The sequence below is a fragment of the Cetorhinus maximus genome, chromosome 8 (assembly GCF_964194155.1).
Source record: "Cetorhinus maximus chromosome 8, sCetMax3.hap1.1, whole genome shotgun sequence".
Taxonomy (NCBI): Eukaryota; Metazoa; Chordata; class Chondrichthyes; order Lamniformes; family Cetorhinidae; genus Cetorhinus; species Cetorhinus maximus.
Window position 1 is genome coordinate 152,268 of NC_135886.1, and position 20,827 is coordinate 173,094.

Genomic DNA, 20,827 nt, shown 5'->3' on the forward strand with positions numbered 1-20,827 from the left:
GTTAAGGACCCTGAGGAAAAGGAAAGACACATCAGAAGTGCTAGCATGGAAGGTTGGATCATCCAAACCTATGCAATGGAGAAGTGGAAGCTGGAAGAATACAACAGACTCCTTACCGGAAGTGGGGTGTGAGGATGTATAGTCAAGGTTAGAGATGTAACCAGTTTTAAGCAGTACAGAGGCAGAGAAAGATGGAAGGGGAGGCTAGGTATGCGAGGGTGGAAAGCTGGAGTGGATAAATGGAAAATGAATGATGACACAAGACAAAAGCGGGTGGCAATGGGACAAGATAATGATTGGCTAAAGCGAGACAGAGTGGAGCCACGATCAGGATGTGGGTGTACCTTTTCAATGGTTGGATAGATTTGAATGGCCTCAATCTCGTTAACCTTTAACAACCTTTGTTTGGATGATTCGACATTTGGTTGGTGGGGAAGGTTGCACCTCATTCTAGGCAGTGGTCGTGTAAGATAATGGTTGGTTGAAACTAGACAAATTGGAGCTAATTCATGTTGACTGATCCAGGGAAATGCACACAAAGGATATAAATGAAGGGCCAAAGGACAGCAGATTTGAACAAGACCTGCGATATTGCACTGCCGTCCAGAGACTGGGACCCTGTAATTTCAATCTTGATTCCGTTAATTGTTGCTTAAATTCTGTGAGTATGATCGATTCTGTTAATGTTACATTAAAGCCTTATTATTCCCAATTGGGGTTACCAAATAAAAATCATTGACAAGGTAACATGGGTCCATGTGGCTCCACCATAGAGACATTTACTATGGCAATCAGGTCAGAAACTGAGATAAAAGCACAAAACTGCAGATGCTGGAAATCCAAAACAAAAACAAAAATACCTGGAAAAACTCAGCAGGTCTGGCAGCATCTGCAGAGAGGAACACAGTTAACGTTTCGAGTCCTTATGACTCTTCAACAGAACTAAGGAGAAATGGAAAAGGGGTGAAATATAAGCTGGTTTAATGGGGGGGTGCGGGGGGGGGGGATGCGACAAGAAGAGGTGGATACGAAAATCCTGACGGAGAGAAGAGCAAAACTTCTTCAAGGTTGGCATTCCTTGAAGAGGACTGGAAGTGAATTAAACACTAAGGTCAGAAACTGAACCTGCAATCTGTAGTGACAGATTTGCACAATTATCTTAACATTTTAAAAGATGTAATAGATCAATTGTTAGTCTGATGAAATTACATACTTTGTACTCACTTTTATACGCCGGTTCCCCTCGGACTGCTTGTGTCAATCACACTGTTATCGTTTAAGCTCTTCTCCTGTGTCTTGTGTATAAATATGATAAAGCACTGGAAATATTTAGCAGTACAGTCTCAGCTGCAGCATATTGATAAACTGCTTTAGCTTTGCTGTCATGATGGGTCACATGTATCTCAGCAAACGCTCCCAACTATTTAATCTATGAAGCTCTCCAAACGTCCGCCACTGAAACAACAAACCTGTAAAGAGCGTCTGATCTGATTGTTTTGTGGGGTCTAATTTCTATTTTTCTTAAACATGGGAGAACAACTTGTTGACAAATTTAAGCAAATGCATGGCTTGTGTAGTAGTAGTGTCTGGTACCCACAAGGTTAACGTGGCACTGAGTATTGTACTGCCCACACAGTGATTTCAGAAGGCACATGACCCAGAGCTAGTGTCAGCCGAGAGATGGACAGAGATGTATCAAGACCTAGAATGGAGTCAGATTCATGCCTGTTCCTTCTAATGTAAATATGTAAATTATTATAAGCTATTAATGAAGTTTTGCTGTTAATATACGCAAGACTACAAAGCCTACTTCCTGGTATCTAAAGCAGGATTCTTCATGGTGACCAGAGGGTTATCGGGATAACTCTCATCCTTGCAATAATGCAGAAAAACTAAGTAAAAGGGCACCTTCAACAGATTATGAACTGAAAAGAACTCTCAACTGAAGCTACAGGCACTGAGAAAACTCACCAGGAAAAGCTCCAGAGACAGAAGAGCCTGGAAGTAAAAAAGAAAATGTAAAAGTTTTTTTCAAGCCTAAGACTCCATTGCATCCTCCTTGGAAATCCAGCTTCAGCAGGCAGAGCTCAAAGCCTGCAAGGTTGAGGTCATTTTTATTTGAATTCCAGCCCAGCTAGTCCAGAGAAACCGCTTTTCAGTCATTCATTCAGAAGCACTGTTTGAAAGAAGCCCATCACTAACCCCAATCCCCAGCTCCAGCCGCGTAGGAACATTACACTGGAGGTGGGGGAAATGGTGCCAAATGATGTTCTGAATACAGAGGCTGTTTGGCAGTCAAGCGGAGCCCTATTGTGAATCTGGGAAGCAGGGAAACGAGTGAGAGCAGAAGAGCGTGAAATAGAACGGATACAATTGAGGACCCTGAGCAAATGGAAAGACATATCGGAAATGCTAATATGGAATGTTGGATCGTCTGAACATACGCAATGGACTTGAGGAAACTGGGAGAATACAATAGGGTCCTTACAGGAAGTGGGCTGTGAGGAAGCATAGTGAAGGTTAGAGATGTAACAAGTTTTAAACAGTACAGAGGCAGAGCAAGATGGGAGGAGACGGGAGACAAGAAGAAGAGGGAATGAGTATGAGAGAGTGGAAAGCAAGAGTGATTAAATGTTAAAAAGAATGATCGTGCAAGGCAAAAGAGGGTGTCCATGGGAAAGATAATGATGGACTGAAGCTAGACAGAGTGGAGTCACTATCAGAATGTGCATGTCCCTTTTCAATGGTTAGAAGGACTTGGATGACCTCCAGAGCTCAGAGAGAAAGAAAATAATTTCCTCTTGTTTGGGTACCTTGCGACCATCCGATTTGTGAACCAGCAAAGCCCACAGCTCCTTTCTAAGCCTCCTGACGTGTAATGCTGCACCGCTGATTAACTTAAGCTGACAGCCAACCAACCCATGCCGCCATTGCGGACCCTTCTTCTTCAAGCAGAAATGAGCTGCTGCCATTAGAAAAGCCTACCAAATGCCAGGAAGCACGGAAAGATTCTTTGATCAGCAGAGAACAGTGATGCCATTTGGCAGCCTTTAATCTCTTAGAGCTGTACCCACACTTTTAAAATTCCTCAGCATAGATTACAATTCCACATTCCCAGTTCTACCGGGATTCACCCATAGCCCAGACCAGTCACAGAATCAGAGTCATTGGAAGTGGAGGCCTTTCAGATACAGAACTGCTGGAGGTCTATATAAAAAATCAGAAGCAGAACAAGGTAGTACACTTCTTTCCTCAATTGGGCCAATTGCAGGCAACATCATTGCACAGCAAGCTATTAATAAGTCATCTGCAAAATTCAACTATGTGTTAAAATCCTTCGACAGTTATTGAAACTTGAAATCCAATAAAATATTGGATTTTAATTTAATAAGAGAGCCCAACTCCCTGTGAAACCTGTCGACTCCTTCATAAATGATCTCTACAGGGTGACAGAGAAGTGTGAATATGGTTCGTCTGAGGCAGAACCATGATGGCTGTTGCAGGAAATTCACTCTCTGACCTCCTGCAAACTAAAGATGATTTTACTCCTGATGAGGCAATCCAGCGAGTTAACTGTCTTAACTGTGTGAACATTACAGGGCTTTCCGAAGGGGAGAGAACACTTCATGGGGCAGAAACCGTCCCTCCCTCAGCAGATCCAGTCATACAAATGCAGGGAACAGCTAAGTCAAGTAAAGCAATTCCTGAATCACCCAGCAGGGTGATCTTGCCAGTGTTGTGGTGCAAATTGCCCTCACAGGATAGGTCGGTGCCCTTCGAGTACTGCCCAATGCTCCAGAGCCACAGACAGGGAAAACTTAGTAAACTGTCCAAGTCAAAACTCCAGCAATGCACAGCCCAAAGGTCACCCATGAGGTCAAGACAGAAACTGAGAATGCATACAGCTTTTCTTCCTGGGTAAGATCAAAGAGAGCGGCCCTTCCTGTTGCAATGCTGATATCCGAGGAAATGGTCATCTCACTAATTTTAAATTAGATTCAGGTGCTAGTGTGACAGTCCTGTCAGGTGATGAGCCATGGCTCCAAGGCCTTTGGATTTGAATGATGGACACTCCATTTTATGGAGCAGGGGAGTCTGAATCCCAGCCATCGGCATGATCCTTGAACCACTGAGGTATGGCCCCAAACAAATCTTTGAACTGATGTACTTTGTCCATAATCAGCCTTTCTCTCTTCTGAGCAGATATGCAGCGTTGTCCTTGCTCTTTTCCATCTAGCAGAAGATGTCAAGACTACCACAGTTGTTAGCCAGCAAGAGCAGCACAGTCCTAAGTGCTCAAAGACTAAAGAATATTTGAACTCTGATTTCACCTGTAACCTCTCCTCTTTTTGCGAGGCAGGTTTGTCCATCATCTTTCCAAGTCCCTGAAAGAGCCCAATGGTCAGACCAACCCACCGCACACAAGATTGCCTTAGAACCTCCCGTGTTCTCATCACTATCATAATGTTAAGGCCGAGGTGGTTCTTTCCGGCTACCCTCGCAGTGAAGCCGAGGAATGGTACAATGCCAGCTATGGTTTGTCATGAGTCATTATCGAGCTGATAACAAGAGCACTCAAGATACCTCCTGCTGCTCCTCCAGTACTGGTTGTGGTGACTCTGGTCCTGGTGTACCCTTCCTCTGAGCCTCTTCTCCAGCACCCTTGGCCCCAGGAGAACTGGGTGGGCGATTCCCATATTTGGATTTCACTCCCTTCACTGGCTGCTGCCCTTGGATGGAATGTCCAGCAGTTGCCCCTCAGCTCTTCTACGCTGAACTTTTTCTCTAAAGCTCTGCCTCTCAGATCCTCACATTTGACCCTCTCGTCTGTAATAACTCTGACCATCCCTGTGCTTCAAATGAAAGACTGCACTCCAATGAAAGGTAGCTCTACTTTGGTATAAGTTCAAGGTGAGGGGCAGGAGGTTTAGGGGGGGATGTGAGGGAAAACTGTTTTACCCAGAGGGTGGTGACGGTCTGGAATGCACTGCCTGGGAGGGTGGTGGAGGCGGGTTGCCTCACATCCTTTAAAAAGTACCTCGATGAGCACTTGGCACGTCATAACATTCAAGGCTATGGGCCAAGTGCTGGTAAATGGGATTAGGTAGGTAGGTAGGTCAGGTGTTTCTCACGTGTCGGTGCAGACTCGATGGGCCGAAGGGCCTCTTCTGCACTGTGTGATTCTGTGAACTCCCACTCAAAGTCTGACAGCCTGTCTGTCACTCGCTAGCTTTGAACAGTTGGGTTTCTGAAGGTACAGGATCCCCTACACCACGCATTAAATTGGAAAAGTTATTTTCAATTCCAGCCAGAGGTATGTAAATTACAGTTAATGAGCTTCTCAACAGTTGAATTACCTTCCCGCTGCTCCCATGTGGCAGTGCCACCTCACTGCCCTCCTGCCCCCTGTGTGATCCACTTCTCTCTTCCCAGTATCGGGACTCTGACTCTTGTCCTGCACAATTCCACGCTCGCCCCCCACCGACCCTGAATCCCACTCCAGTGGCCTCCATTAAATTCCACCCATTGTTTCTTTGCAAGTTACTTACTTTTCTATGTTTTCTTCTACAGATCCTTGATTAGGTTTTGTGCACACACTGTCAAAGACTCCAGCAAACTGAAAACCAGTTTCTGAACAGGTTCAAAGCACTAGGATGGGGAAGGCACGTCTCTTGGCTGGTCAGTATTGTACATTTGGTGTTGCATTATTTTCACATCGAACTAAACCAAAGTGGTAAAAACGGCCACGTAACAAGAAGATTCTTTTCATCAGAAGGTCATCTGTTTTTCACCTTCTGTCTGTTCGTGTGGCTGTTGTTCACACAGTGCCATGGGATTGTTTACATCCACAGTAACAGGCAGACGATGGAACAGTTTAGCATCTCTTCCAGAATGTGGCACCACTGTCTGTGTGGACATCATCCCTGTGATTGTCCAGTGTGTGCTGGGAGTAGGTGGGTTTTCTCAACACCAGCACAAACTCAGGAAATGATTCTTATATTGATTCTGGCTATCAGAGAGATTGAATATTGCTGAAAAGAGAGACATGTTACTGAAACTTTTCATTTGCACTCATCAGGACAAATGCAAAAATACCAAATTTCAAACAACCACAAAAGTTTTAACTAAAGGAGAGAGTGAAGCTGATTGGTTGTGTAGTTGACTCTGAATAATGGAGGAGTTGCCATGGAGAGAGCAATGGGGAACTATGGGCTTCCCAAGTTCCCAGGAAATATTAAAAATGGTGCACGGCTTGACCATGTTCCTTTTGTTTGCAGGCATCCGATCCCTGCCTATGAATGTCTATCACTTCGAGCAAGTGTGAGTGAGTCATGTAATGAGTGCGACTCATTAGCTTAATTTGGTTGTTAGGGTCTCAATTGCCAATCACAGAATCACATTTAACAGTACATCCTAGGGATTGGCGGATTGAACCAACTGCAAGTTCCTTGAGTTGCTTGTATTTTGTAGATTGTGGGCGTACACAACAAGGTCACACTGGCAAAACCCAAAACAAAGGGTGGATTTTGCTGCTTTTGAAACTAAGTGTGGTTGTAGGTGGGTTCTGTGGCTCATCTACTGCTGTCCGAGTGGGCGGGTATTTCAGCCCGATTCCTTGCTTGGAAACACATTAATTATGCACAAGTGAGTATCTCTCCAAATCAACTGGCAGGGCAGGAACTGATTTGTCTGCCCTGATGTTACCTAATGGGGTCAATAGTCTAGGTGCCAAATTTAAACCCCACCTGAACACATACATCTCCATCTCTAAAGACCAGCTATCTCCAGGAGACCCTCAGATACGTCTGCCAACCAGAAGAAGAAGGCTGTGATCTGCTTCTGTCACGATGCCCTCCAGGCCTTGATCAGAAAGTACAGCAGCTAGGGATATGCTTTATCCCAGGGAGAGCTCCAGGAAGTACACCAGCCTTGCCTCTCCGGCCTGGGAGGCCATAGCAGGACAGGTCAGCGCAACTGGCCACCGCACCCGGAACGCCGTCCAGTGCAGGAAGAAGATGAATGATCTCATCCGATCCGCCAGGGTCAGTCAACCTTCAACCCCCTCCAATGTCCAACTCTCATCATGGTATCATGTACTCAAAGGACTTCTCTCTTCAGGGCTCTTACACAGTATTAGCGGGAAACACATATCATCACTGATTGTCTTATGGATGCTTTCACATCACCACCAACTCATCTATCATTCTGCTCACACTCCATCTTCAGCTCCTTCTGGGGAGGGCTCCACACGCAGGGGACATGCATGTTTCCCACCCTCTGCTCCTTTCCTTCTCATCGTATTCCTTTCTTTTCCCTTCATGCAGTCCGAGCTGGACCATACCAGAAGGGAAAGATCCCAGATTGGAGGAGGGACAGCCAACATCCTGCCCCTCACCAAACTTGAGGAGGATGCAGCTGAGCTGGCTGGGGACAGGGATCGCCCCTGTGGGGAAGGGTAAAATGAATCATCCCAGCAATCTAGGAGGGATGAGCCCTCCATGAGTTTATCACATCCTGACAATCTGAGTGAGTGACATGAAATTTCATAATCTGCCTGCTCATAAACTCAAATGATCTCCTCTCTCTTAAAGGCACCAGCAGACCTAGGCACACAAGGGAGGGGGTGGGGGACAACATAAGCCCCAGACCACCTTGGAAAAGGAGCCTGAGGAAGCCTCTGAGGAAGAACCGTCGCTGTGCCCACCTGTACCCTCCACCAGCACAGGGACACACCTCGGTGCCTCACACCAGACCGATTCCTGAGATGGCAGGATTGTCGTATGAGGAGAGACTCGGCCGAATAGGCCTGTATTCAACGGAGTTTGGAAGAATTAGAGGGGATCTCATTGAAACATTTAAAATTCTGACAGGGGTGGACAGACCGGATGCAGGGATGATGTTTCCTCTGGCTGGGGGGTGGTTTAGAACAAGGGGTCACAGTCTCAGGGTACGGGGTAGACCATTTAGAACTTGGATGAGGGGAAACTTCTCACTCAGAAGGTGGTGAACCTATGGAATTCTCTACTATAGAACGCTGCGGAGGCTAAGTCACTGAGTATGTTTAAGAAGGAAATAGAGGATCAGCCACGATCATGTTGAATGTTGGAGCAGGCCCAAAGGGCCAAATGACCTGCTCCTAGTTTCTATGTTTCTATAGCTGAAGATTAGGCTTGGCCTCACCCACTGGAGAACAACTCACTGAACATCTCCACAGCAGTTGGAGGCAGGGACATCCCATGTCTCCAGCACTCTGAGGGCTGCTGTCAATCAGCCACTTGTTGAGTCTGAGTCAGATGATGAGCCTCTGTGAGAAGCAGCCAACTCAATACTGGAGATATAACCACAGGCAGCAGAACATCAGGCAGAGATTCGGCAGTCACTCAACGGACTAGAGCAAAGGATGGAGGAAGCTGCCGTGTTCTGCCTGATGTGAGCCCCTCAAGGTCATCATGGAAAGGTTGGCACCCACTATGAAGACCTTGGTCCAGCAGGTTTTTCCGGATTTGTACTCAGCCCTGGACTCCATGGTGCCACACTGGTGGGCACCAGAAGACCATAAGACCATAAGACATAGGAGCAGAAAATAGGCCATTCGGCCCATCGAGTCTGCTCCGCCATTCAATCATGGCTGATAAGTTTCTCAACCCCATTCTCCTGCCTTCTCCCCGTAACCTTTGATCCCCTTACCAATCAAGAACCTATCTATCTCTGTCTTAAATACACTCAATGACCTGGCCTCCACAGCCTTCTGTGGCAATGAATTCCATAGATTCACCACTCTCTGGCTAAAGAAGTTTCTCCTCATCTCTGTTCTAAAAGATCTTCCCTTTACTCTGAGGCTGTGCCCTCAGGTCCTAGTCTCTCCTACTAATGGAAACATCTTCCCCACGTCCACTCTATCCAGGCCTTTCAGTATTCTGTAAGTTTCAATCAGATCCCCCCTCATCCTTCTAAACTCCATCGAGTGTAGACCCAGAGTCCTCAAACGTTCCTCATATGTTAAGCCTTTCATTCCTGGGATCATTCTCGTGAACCTCCTCTGGACCCTCTCCAGGGCCAGCACATCCTTCCTGAGATACGGGGCCCAAAATTGCTCACGATATTCTAAATGTAGTCTGACCTAAGCCTTATAAAGCCTCAGCAGCACATCCCTGCTTTTATATTCTAGTCCTCTTGAAATAAATGCCAACATTGCATTTGCCTTCCTAACTACTGACTCAACCTGCAAGCTAACCTTAAGAGAATCCTGGACTAGGACTCCCAAGTCCCTTTGCACTCCAGATTTCTGAATTCTCTCGCCATTTGGAAAATTGTCTATGCCTCTATTCTTCCTACCAAAGTGCATGACCTCACATTTCCCCACGTTGTATTTCATCTGCCACTTCTTTGCCCATTCTCCTAACCTGTCCAAATCCTCCTGCAGCATCCCCGCCTCCTCAATACCACCTGTCCCTCCACCGATCTTTGTGTCATCTGCAAACTTAGCCAGGATGCCCTCAGTTCCTTTATCTATATCATTAATGTATAAAGTGAAAAGTTGTGGCCCCAACACTGACCCCTGCGGAACTCCACTAGTCACCGGCCGCCATCCTGAGAAGGACCCCCTTATCCCCACTCTCTGCCTCCTGCCAGACAGCCAATCTTCTATCCATGCTAGTAACTTGCCTCTAACACCATGGGCTCTTATCTTACTGAGCAGCCTCCTGTGCGGCACCTTGTCAAAGGCCTTCTGGAAGTCCAAGTAGATAACATCCATTGGCTCTCCCGAGTCTAACCTACTCATTACCTCCTCAAAGAATTCTAACAGATTTGTCAGGCATGACCTCCCCTTGATGAAACCATGCTGACTTTGCCCGATTTTACCATGCACTTCCAAGTATTCTGAAATCTCATCCTTAATAATGGACACTAAAATCTTACCAACGACTGAGGTCAGGCTAATCGGCCAGTAATTTCCCGTCTTTTGCCTCACTCCCTTCTTAATCAGGGGGGTTACATTAGCGATTTTCCAGTCCTCTGGGAACCTCCCTGACTCCAATGATTCCTGAAAGATCACCACTAACGCCTCCACTATCTCTTCAGCTATCTCCTTCAGAACTCTGGGGAGTAATCCATCTGGACCAGGTGATTTATCCACCTTCAGACCTTTCAGTTTTCCTAGCACCTTCTCCTTGGTAATGGCCACCATACTCACCTCTGCCCCCCGACTCTCTTGAACTTTGGGGATGTTACTCATGTCTTCCACCGTGAAGACTGACGCAAAGTACCTATTCAGTTCCTCCGCCATTTCTTTGTTCCCCACTACTACTTCTCCAGCGTCATTTTCCAGCAGCCCAATATCCACTTTTGTCTCTCTCTTACCCTTTATATATCTCAAAAAACTCTTGCAATCTTCTTTTATATTACTGGCTAGTTTACCTTCATATTTAATCTTCTCCCTCCTTATTTCTTTTTTAGTTGTCCTCTGTTGGTGTTTGTAGGCTTCCCAATCCCCTGGTTTCTCACTGCTCTTCACCGCATTGTATGCTTTCTCTTTAGCTTTTATGCTGTCCCTGACTTCCCTTGTCAGCCATGGTTGCCTTGTCCTCCCTTTATTATGCTTCTTTTTCCTAGGGATGCATTTTTGCTGTGTCTCCCAAATTACTCCCAGAAACTCCTGCCATTGCTGTTCCACTGTCTTTGCTGCTAGGCTCATCTCCCAGTCAATTCTGACCAGCTCCTCCCTCATGTCTCTGTAGTTGCCTTTATTCAACTGTAAGACCGTTACATCTGATTCCAGCTTTTTCCTCTCAAATTGCAGGGTAAATTCTATCATATTATGGTCACTTCCTCCTAAGGGTTCCTTCACCTTAAGCTCCCTTATCAAATCTGCCTCATTACACATCACTAAATCTAGAATTGCCTTTTCCCTAGTGGGCTCCACCACAAGCTGCTCCAAAAAGCCATCTCGTAGACATTCCACAAATTCCTTTTCTTGGGATCCACTACCAACCTGATTTTCCCAGTCTACCTGCATATTGAAATCCCCCATGATCGCTGTAACATTGCCTTTCTTACACGCCTTTTCAATCTCCTGGTGTATCTTGTGCACCATCAGTGTCTAGGCGACAGGGGTTGAGGAACCTTGACCTCCCTCCAGGTGCCCCTTCTCCTCAAGGGATCAGGGAGTTGCCCTCGGGCACCCAAAGATAGGATGAGCATCAGCCGGACACCGGAGGGCCTCCACTCTGGACACTCCAAAGTTGTCCAACCACTCAGAGTCCCCTCTGCCTGTGACCCCATGAACTCCAGCTGCTCAGGTCAATGGGGGTGTATTTGCCCCTGAGCAGGAGACCCTTAACAGGCCGGTGACTTTCAGGCCTCCAGCCACGAGAGGATATCCACCAAGATCATCACAGACATTAGGACATAGCAGGCAGCAAGCTGCCCCATTCTGCTGAGGATGTCAGGGCTACATCCAGGCATGGTGGTAGAGTCAGGAAAAATAAGAAATATTGAAATCACTGTTGGGTCACAGGCATGCAACCACTGTATAAATATTGCACTTTTGTGACTACATTTGATGTTTATTTGAGTAGTTTGGTCAACTGAATGCATTGAGATTACTTTTTTTCTCTTATTCATTCATGGAATGTGGGATTCGCTGGCTAGGCCAGCATTTATTGCCCATCCCTATTGGGCCATGGAGAAGGTGGGGGTGAACTGACTTCTTAAACCGCTGCAGTCCATGTGGTGTAAGTACACCCACAGTGCTGTTAGGGAGGGAGTTCCAGGATTTTGACCCAGCAACAGTGATGCAATGATGAAATATTTCCAAGCCAGGGTGCTGAGTGGCTTGGAGAGGAACTTCCAGGTGGTGTGTCCCCATCTCCTTCCAGGTGGAAGGAGTCATGGGTTTAGAAGATGCTGTCTAAGGAGCCTTGGTGAGTTCCTGCAGTGCATCTTGTAGATGGTACACACTGCTGCTACTGTGCATTGGTGGTGGAGGGAGTGAATGTTTGTGGATGGGGTGCCAGTCAAGTGGGTTGCTTTGTCCTGGATGGTGTCAAGCTTCTGGAATGTTCTGGAAGCTGCACTCATCCAGGCAAGTGGAGAGTGTTCCATCATATTCCTGTCTTCTGCCTTGTAGATGGTGGACAGGTTTTGGGGAGTCAGGAGGTGAGTTATTTGCCACAGAATTCCTAGCCTCTGATCCGCTCTTTTTGCCACAGTACTTGTGTGGATAGTCCAGTTCAGTTTCTGGTCACTGATAACCCTCAAGATGTTAATAGTGGGAGATTCAGCGATGGTAATTCCTTTGAATATCAAGGGGTGATGGTTGGATACTTTCTTGTTGCACATGGTCATTGCCTGGCACTTGTGTAGAATGAAGGTTACTTGCCACTTGTCAGCCCAAGTTTGGATATTGCCCAGGTCTTGCTGCATTTGGACATGGACTGCTTCTGCCTCTGCTTTTAGGGGAGGTGGTGGCACAGTCATATTGTCACTGGACTAGAAATTCAGAGACCCAGGGAAATGCTCTGGGGGCCCGAATTTGAATGCCACCATGGCAGACGGTGAAATTGGAATTACAATAAAAATCTGGAGTTAAAAGTCTAATGACGACCATGAAACTATTGTTGACTGCTGTAAAAACCCATCTGGTTCACTAATGTCCTTTAGGGAAGGAAATCTGTCGTCCTTACCTTGTCTGGCCTACAGGTGACTCCAGACCCACAGCAACGTGATTGACTCTTAAATGCCTGGCAAGCCACTCAGTTGTGTCAAACTGCCACATATTATTTGCATATGAATCTTCTTATTGCAAGGTTTAGCTATCCTCCCACTGAGTGATCATCTCCCTTTGTGAGATTAACATTCATATCATGTCAACCTCACTGAAGATAGTTTCTGCATCCTTGTGTGATGTCAGGGAGATGTATTAAAAGCATTATTGGAAGTGTGTGACTAAAGCGCTTGTAACCCTTCTTCCTCGCGACACACCATTGTGTGAGGGCAGCTCAGCAGACTTGATGGATTAGCAGCAATTGTGTCTCTTCAGTGGTAGCGCCAAAGGACAAGATTTGGACCGGTGGATTAGATCCCCTACCATGTCCTCATCTCACTGGCCACTGTAGTTCCTCATTCATGTGATGACAACTGCATCAAGTTGCCACAGCATTCTTGTTGCTGTGTCGAATTTTAGTTCCCAGAGCATGAGCATACATAATGCGCCACTGTCCTTCTTAGAGAGCATGGCCAGGTCAATCATGAGGTTGGGACGTGCAAGCTTGAATGCTGAACTTGTTCTCGATGTAACTGGTTGGACATCCTTTTCAATACAATGCAATGGCATTGAGGGCCAGGAGACATGTGCCTATCTCCCATTGCTTTCACTTTACTCCTCCTGGAATCATGTGGCAATTATGTGTTATGGGTACCTCTTCCATGTCACGCTTCCTCAATGCATCAACCTGTGGAAGTTGGCCCTCATCACCCTCTTCAGTTTCCTGGGCCTCCTGCTCTTCATCCTCTGAAGAACTCTCATCCTCCTCCATTTCTCCCTCTGGCAAGGGATCACCCTGTGCAGCACCAGGTTGTGAAGGGCACAACACACAACAATGACGTTGGAGGCTCTGTCTAGAGTGTACTGCAGTGCCCCACCTGAGCGGTCCAAACATCAGAAACGCATCTTCAGAATACCAAAGGTCTGCTCGATTAGGGACTGTGTGGAGGTGTGAGCTGCATTGTAACTCTCCTCCAAGGCCCTCTCAGGCTGACGTACAGGCGTCATTAGCCACCTTTTCAGTGGATACACCTTATCCCCAGGCAGCCATCCCTGCAGATGCTCAGGCGCTTTGAATATTTGAGGCACCTGGGAGTGACTCAGGTTGTATGAGCCATGGGAACTCCCAGGGTACCTGGCACAAACATGCATCATGTGCTTCCGATGAACACGCACCAGTTGAATGTTGATGGAATGAAACCCCTAATGGTTAATAAGCATTAGGGGCTACTGCCATGGAGTCCTCAAAGTCACATGCGTGTAGTCGATTGCATCCTGCACTCTTGGGAAGCCTGAGATGGCTGAAAACTTATTGAATCTCACAGCCTGGCTATCTTCATCAAGTGTAAACCTCACATAGTAATGTGCCTTGCTGTAGAGGGAATCTGTGACCTCCTTGATGCATCTATGTGTGGCGGACTAGGGGTTGCCGCTCAGCGCACCTGTGGATTCCTGAAATGATCCACAGGCAAAGAAATTGAGCATGGCAATGACCTTCAATGCCACTGGCAGGGGATAGCATCCAACTCCATGGGGCATTAATTCCCCACAAAGAATGTGGCAGATGTGATCTCCCAGAACTCAGGACAAATGCAGATATGCTGAACATTGTCTCTCGCTTGTCTGCACATAACAGAGTCTTCTTCAGTGGACCCTCGGTCTAACCACTCACCTCCATGGCTTGGGTCTATCATTCCTGATCCTCATGTTGTTGCTGTGGTCCCCCAGAACCCTGGACCTCAGCTGGGGCCTCCTTTTGAAGCTATGCTCGGTGTTGCCGGTCCCTTCTTCTCCTCCATTCTCTTAGAACCCTCAGAAAGGCCGCATTGAGCCCTGGATCCATTATTGTTTTGTCCTCCTCTTTAAATGATAGATTGAATAGATTAATGAATAACAGTTGAAAATAGTGAAGCTCACAATCTTGAACTGAAGGCAGCTGTAAAGGTCTTGAGTGGATTCTGCCTTACTATCCTTGTAGCTGATGCAGACTTGTATCTGAGGCACTAACAGACACACCGAGGTGACAAAGATGCCATCCCTGATGCTTAATATCTTAATCCCACAGAGGTTGGAGAAGGTTTGAATGACATGCGTGACCTGACCTAGCTCAGTGCTCTAGTCTCAGATAAAAGCAAAATACCGCGGATGCTGGAAATCTGAAACAAAAACAGAAAATGCTGGAGAAACACAACAGGTCTGGCAGCATCTGTGGAGAGAGAAACAGCGTTAACATCTTGAGTCCGTATGACTCTTCTTCAGAGCTGCTCGAAACGTTAACTCTGTTTCTCTCTCCACACACGCTGCTAGACCTGTTGTGTTTTTCCTGCATTTCCTGTTTTTGCTCCAATCTCAGATCTGGCATAAAAGCAAAATACTGATTTACAATAAGTTACTCATGATTAATGACTGGATGCCCTTTGGCCTTTACCAATACCAATTCTGCAAAGCACAAGAAAGCCTTTCATTGTTGGGATGACACATACGCAGCAGCTGAGCCTCCTTGATGGTTGCCTATATTCCCAAATTTAACATTCCTGTCTGTCAATGTTGAAATGCTGTGACTGTGATGTTAAGCCAGTGACTCCTACATTTCCCTGCTACAACATGGTAAAGGGCAGGGTTTCCAATGGCTATCTTCTTAACAACGTCATCCTACTTTCACTCAACTCTGACTGAATTTTAATCTTGTGGTACCAAGAAGTTAGAGAGCAGGGGCCTCAGAAAGGGCCCCTTAGTCCAGCAGTGCAATCCTGCCAGACTGCCTCAGGCCCCTGCTCTGCACTTATATTTCAATTTTAAACTGCACCGTTAGTCCGTGTGTGCAAGATGGTGGTTCTGCACTATTATTTTGTGACCAGTTTCGATGCTCCCCCTCTCAATGACTGAAACCCAAAAATCTAACTGGAACTCCCGATGTGCAGGTTGAACTCTCTCCTGTTATTTTCCAGCCTCCCCCAGTAATACTGGATCCCATAGTTGTTGTGGTCAACATTCCAACCCTTCCCCCCGAGCCCATCACTGTTGACATGCCCGTGACCCATGTGTACCTCAGTCCTCCACATCTAGAAGCTGTGTGCACGGTCAACTACAGAGGAGAACACCTCCACCCCCGACCTCCACCTTTATTTTGTTTTCCCCAGATAGAGGCTGCAGATGCCTCCCAGAATCATGACCATCTCATTGGAGGTCAGCACAGAGCCAGACAAGGCAATGGACATGGACTGCGAAAACACACGCCAAGCTGTGCTTCATCCCAATTGAGCACACAGCCATTGCCCTCCATGGAGAGGGAGTACAACATCTGTGCCATGCATAGCCCTGTAACATGGTCCGCAACACAGCACTGTTTCCACTCTCTCACTCCACACTGTGTTTCCCAGGACTGTTTTTACACTCTGACTCCGATCTGCTCGCTGCAGACCAAGGATTTTGACATTCAATGAGTTCCCTATTGCCCTCATGACTGAACACTACACCCTCTCCCTTCCCACCCTCCCCCAAATCATGAATCTCAGTGTGATCCATCCCTGGTGTGCCACATTAACAAACCCCTGAGTCTGTGTGCATCCCCCCTCATTCATACCAGTGGTATCCCTTTCAGCCCTTTGTTTGTCAGTGTTTCAATCTCCCTTGTTGGGGTCCAGCTTCCCACCCCTTGATCTCCCCTCTGTGCCATGGTTCCCCCTCCTCCCCAACCCCTTGCAATGCCTCCCTGCCCCTTTGCCCCTGTGTGTCTGTTATGCTTTGCATCCCCAACCCCCCTCCCCCGACCCACCCCCAGTTGAAATGGTGGTCGCTGTTTGAGTGTTCAGCCTTGCCTGAGTCCTGCTGCACAGTCATGTCCCTCAGGACTATGGAGACACCCATTGGGGGCAGTTCAACACCACACCCCCAGCAGTGTGGTGTCGCAACATTACGGGTGCAGTTCAGGTAGACAGTGAATGTTGTACTCATCTTAACATTGCGAGCAAAGTGAAGTCTGACTGCTGCACACCACTCTTTTTCAAATGTGATTCAGGCTGGCATGATTTCCCAGTGGCGTGATGCCAGTTTGGAAGGCATCGCATAATTCCGGCGAGAGGCATATTTATTTAGCATTCATGAGATGGTAATGAATGCAAATGGTGTTCACGTCACCAGTCAGTGGGATACCAACCCACCATTTACCCACCATTGGGAGAATTGCAAATTATTTTCATGCAAGTGGGAAGTCACTTTTTTTTGGCTCCCGCTAGGTTCTCCGCTCCCGCTAACAATGAAACCTGCCATGGGCAGGATTGGAAAACTCTGCTCCAAGTGTCTACTGTTGGATATTATTCCCCGATTGGGCAGCACTTTCTGAGCTAACCTGACTGCACTAATAGTGACATTAACAACCAATTAAGATCATCAGCTCAGCTTGTAACGTGACTCATTAACGCTTGCTAGAATCGAAATATATTCAAATGCAGGTACCTGTTCCCTGCAAACTAATGGAATATTTTCAAGCCTTGCGCCTTTTTTTCAATCATCCTGGAGCTCAGGGAGCTGATAGTTCCCCATTGCTTTCTCCATGGCAACACCTCAGCCAATCGGTGTCAACTTGCCAACCAATCAGCACCTTTTCCTCCTGTAGTATAAATCGTTGTGATCTTTTGAAATTTGGCATTCTTGTGTTTGTCCCAATAAATACAAGATGAAACACCTCAGTAACATGTCCCGCTTTTCAGCAATTACTTTTATATTTCCAAATCAATTAGACTCTCACAGTCGACCCACACAATGTGCTGCAGTTCTGGAGTTGATTTATCTGAAAAAGAAATCACCATCAACGACATAGAAGTGGATTAAACTGAATAGCAATGAACATACGACAGTGATGTTGGAATATACTTTTACACCAGAGAATAATCAAAATAAAATATTAATTTAGTTTGGTTTGTGCAGAATCCTTTAACACCAAAGTTCTGTTGGTAGTTAATACATTTTTTTTTCCAAATGTGATTAAAAAATTTAAAAAGTGTATTTATTTTTATTTCAGTGAGTTTGGTCTTCTTACTGCACATATCACTGGGTAAGTCATTGTTCATTTCTAGTTGATATCACAGTATAGATTTCATTGGTCCAGGGAATGGTATTGTAGGGCAGAGTTTAATGCCCTGACGAATGGAGAATTTGAAGGCTGGGGTGGGTGGAATTTAATGGGGCAGAGTGTGCGGGATGGGTCCCCACCACCTCCCCGCCTCTATCTGATTAACTCCAGGTGGCAGGCTGGTGGAAGGCCTTCTCTCTGGACTCCAATTGAGGCCTAGAAGTGGTTCATTAAAGCCCACTTAAGTGCTTGATGCTGCCATCACTGGTATTCAAACAGTGCCAGGCAGGGGCATTGCCAAGTGGGGAAACTGAAAAGCAAACCCTGTTGGTGTTGCTTGCGGGCACCTACAAGTTTCCCTCGTTCAAAGGCACTCAGTGCCTGATGGAGGGACCTGTACTAGGAAGGGGGAATGCATTGAGACTAGCCCCTGCCTTTTCTTCTCATCCCCTCACTCGCCTGCCATCGATCACCTTCCTGCAATGCCCATCCCGCCAATATTCACCTGTGGTCCATCCTTAACCCTTGGACTCTGGTGGGTGCAGTACTGGCAGTAGCCACTGTTCCATGTGGCGCTGACGAATCAGGGGGAGTTGCCAATCACTGATTGACCGACAGCTCTTGGCAGGGGTGGTTTCTGCACCCGGACTCCGAAGTACTGGGGAAGGCTCGACACCAGCTAATTAGGTGCCTGATGGGCACTTAATCCCAGTGGAACTTGCCAAATGGGAGCAAAGCTGGATTCTCAGCAGTTCTACAGCTGCTGGGCAAGAACCCCGATGCTCAGGTTAAATTCAGCTTGCGGTGGGTATTTTATTAGATACAATTCCAGCTGAATGTGAGGTCAAATCCCACCATGTCAGTTTGAGAATTTCAATTTGATTTAAACATTGAAGTGAATGAAAATCAGGAGAGAGATTTAACTTCAATATTGAGCCAAAATTGAAATCAATGAAAATCAAGAGCGATTATATAACAGGCGACTGAATCAATATCACTTGTTTTATACAATCACCCAAAGCTGAAGATCCCCCCTTAAGTCTTGTCAGCAACAGTGAAACAAATTGACCGAATATCAACTTGGATGACTGGGATTTGCTAATATCCTGGAGTTTCCACTTGGTTGCACCATTTTCATTTGTGTAATTCAACCAAAATCAGCGTAACACATGGTGGAACATGAATCACACAAATTATATTCAGAGTAAATGAACATTGTGCTCGAATCCAGTCCAAGCCACAATAATGCTCACACCCCCAGGATGAAATAATCACCATTGGGAGTTTTCACGGGTTGTGTTCGTTGACAAGTCTTTGAGGAGCCTTGGAAAATCAAACATTTTGTGTATGTGGGGACAATAATCAGGAAGTGTTTAAACCTTTTGAATATTTACCTTTTAGTTTACTTGGAAATTGACCACTGCACCCCATATATAACTAGAAGGTTGCTCAGTATATTTATACAAATCATTTTCAGTAATTTATAACAGGCTTATCATAAAGTGGTGGGTTGTCACTATAATTAAAATACAAATTTTAAAATGATAAACTGTTTTTAAGCTGTAGTAATCAAACTCCACAATCCTCCCATTCATAAATGTGTCAAGGAATATTTCTTTCAAGCCTTTAATAAAAAAGTCACATCTTAACACTGCTCAGTTGTGCTGGTTCCTGATACCCTTTGCATTTGGTAATATGCAAATAACTCTGAGCAGAGGTTTGAGGGGAAAACAACATTTCGTAACATTAATACAAATTTGGGCACAATTTGCAACAAGTCACTATTATGCACAAAGCACAAAATCTTCCCCATAGTTATTTCACTCGACCCTGTTAAAATCCTGTGAGTGACCAGACTGGAACTACTTTGTGCTCTGAGCAGTTCAATAATCATCCTCAGCATATCTGATCCATCCAAGCCCTGGCAGGAAAATCCCCACATCTGCTGGTGACGGTTGTCAAGATGTGTTCTAAGCCGGCGTGTTTTCCCACCGACGTGGACGAACGATCCAGCAAGGTGGACGATCCTGGTGGACAGGCCTAATAACCATATGCTGCTATATTACAATGAGGTTCCCAACGTCCGATGGCTGGTTACGCGGCCCACACTTGGCAGGCTGAGCAGACGATCGTGAATCGCACCAGATTGTCCGCTCACGCCACTGAATGAACACGCCCAAAGCCAACAGGCATGGAAAATCCCAGCCTAAACGTGTGTATTGGGAGAGGAAATTGAGTGATATGGTAAGAATCTTTGCAGATTAGGATGACAGGTTTATACAGCCCAGGTGACTTTTCCAGTTTCCAAACATGGTTGTTTTCTTAGCCATCAGCTCCTGGGATTTACACCTCCCATCCTGCAAGGTGGGAACAGATTTTCCAGTTTCTGTCAGTTGTTCAGGTTCCTCTAAATAAGGGTGGGGGTGTTGGGGGGGGGGTGTAAATATTTATCTTCAGTGCAAATTAAAACATGCAAATTAATATTAAGTAACAAAAGGTTGTGGGAGATGTAAACCCAAATTCTCTTATTGTGCGTAAATCTCTGACAGGAGCATTGAAGACAAACAATTTACTTTGAAGATAAATGCAAAAGTTTCCCTGTGAACAAAAGTAAAAATTCCCTTAGTACCCCAGCAAATGTTTATTCCCATCAGGCCCAAGGATTCAGGAAGGTTTGTTGTGTGTTCCTTTTTTTCAGTTTTGTCACCTTTATTATCTTTAATATTTCAAATAACTACAATACTTTCTTTGCATTTCAGTCTCCTCCTACACACTGCTTTGCTACTACTTAGAATGGTCCCCATACAGATTTAAAGATATTATGTTCTACCCAGAAAATATTGACCCTTGCCTGTGCACCCACCTCATTTATTCCCATGCCAATACCTCAGACGACATCTCTCAATGGGCAGATGAACCTATGTACAAGAGCTTTAATGACCTGAAAGATGAGTAAGTCATATCATTCTCTCTGAGCGGCATTAGTTACA

At 46.0% G+C, this 20,827-nt stretch overlaps 1 protein-coding gene across 1 annotated transcript in view; it reads left to right on the forward strand.

Moving 5' to 3' along the window:
* Positions 1–6,890: 6,890 nt before the first annotated feature.
* The window catches only part of LOC144684050 (chitinase-3-like protein 1), a 33,442-nt gene continuing 19,505 nt past the window's right edge, over positions 6,891–20,827 (forward strand). Inside the window, exons 1-5 of the mRNA XM_078547766.1 lie at positions 6,891–7,043; positions 7,326–7,456; positions 12,213–12,289; positions 17,787–17,819; positions 20,597–20,789. Of these exons, the coding sequence (XP_078403892.1) occupies positions 6,891–7,043; positions 7,326–7,456; positions 12,213–12,289; positions 17,787–17,819; positions 20,597–20,789 (587 nt within the window). The remainder of the gene's footprint in view (positions 7,044–7,325; positions 7,457–12,212; positions 12,290–17,786; positions 17,820–20,596; positions 20,790–20,827) is intronic.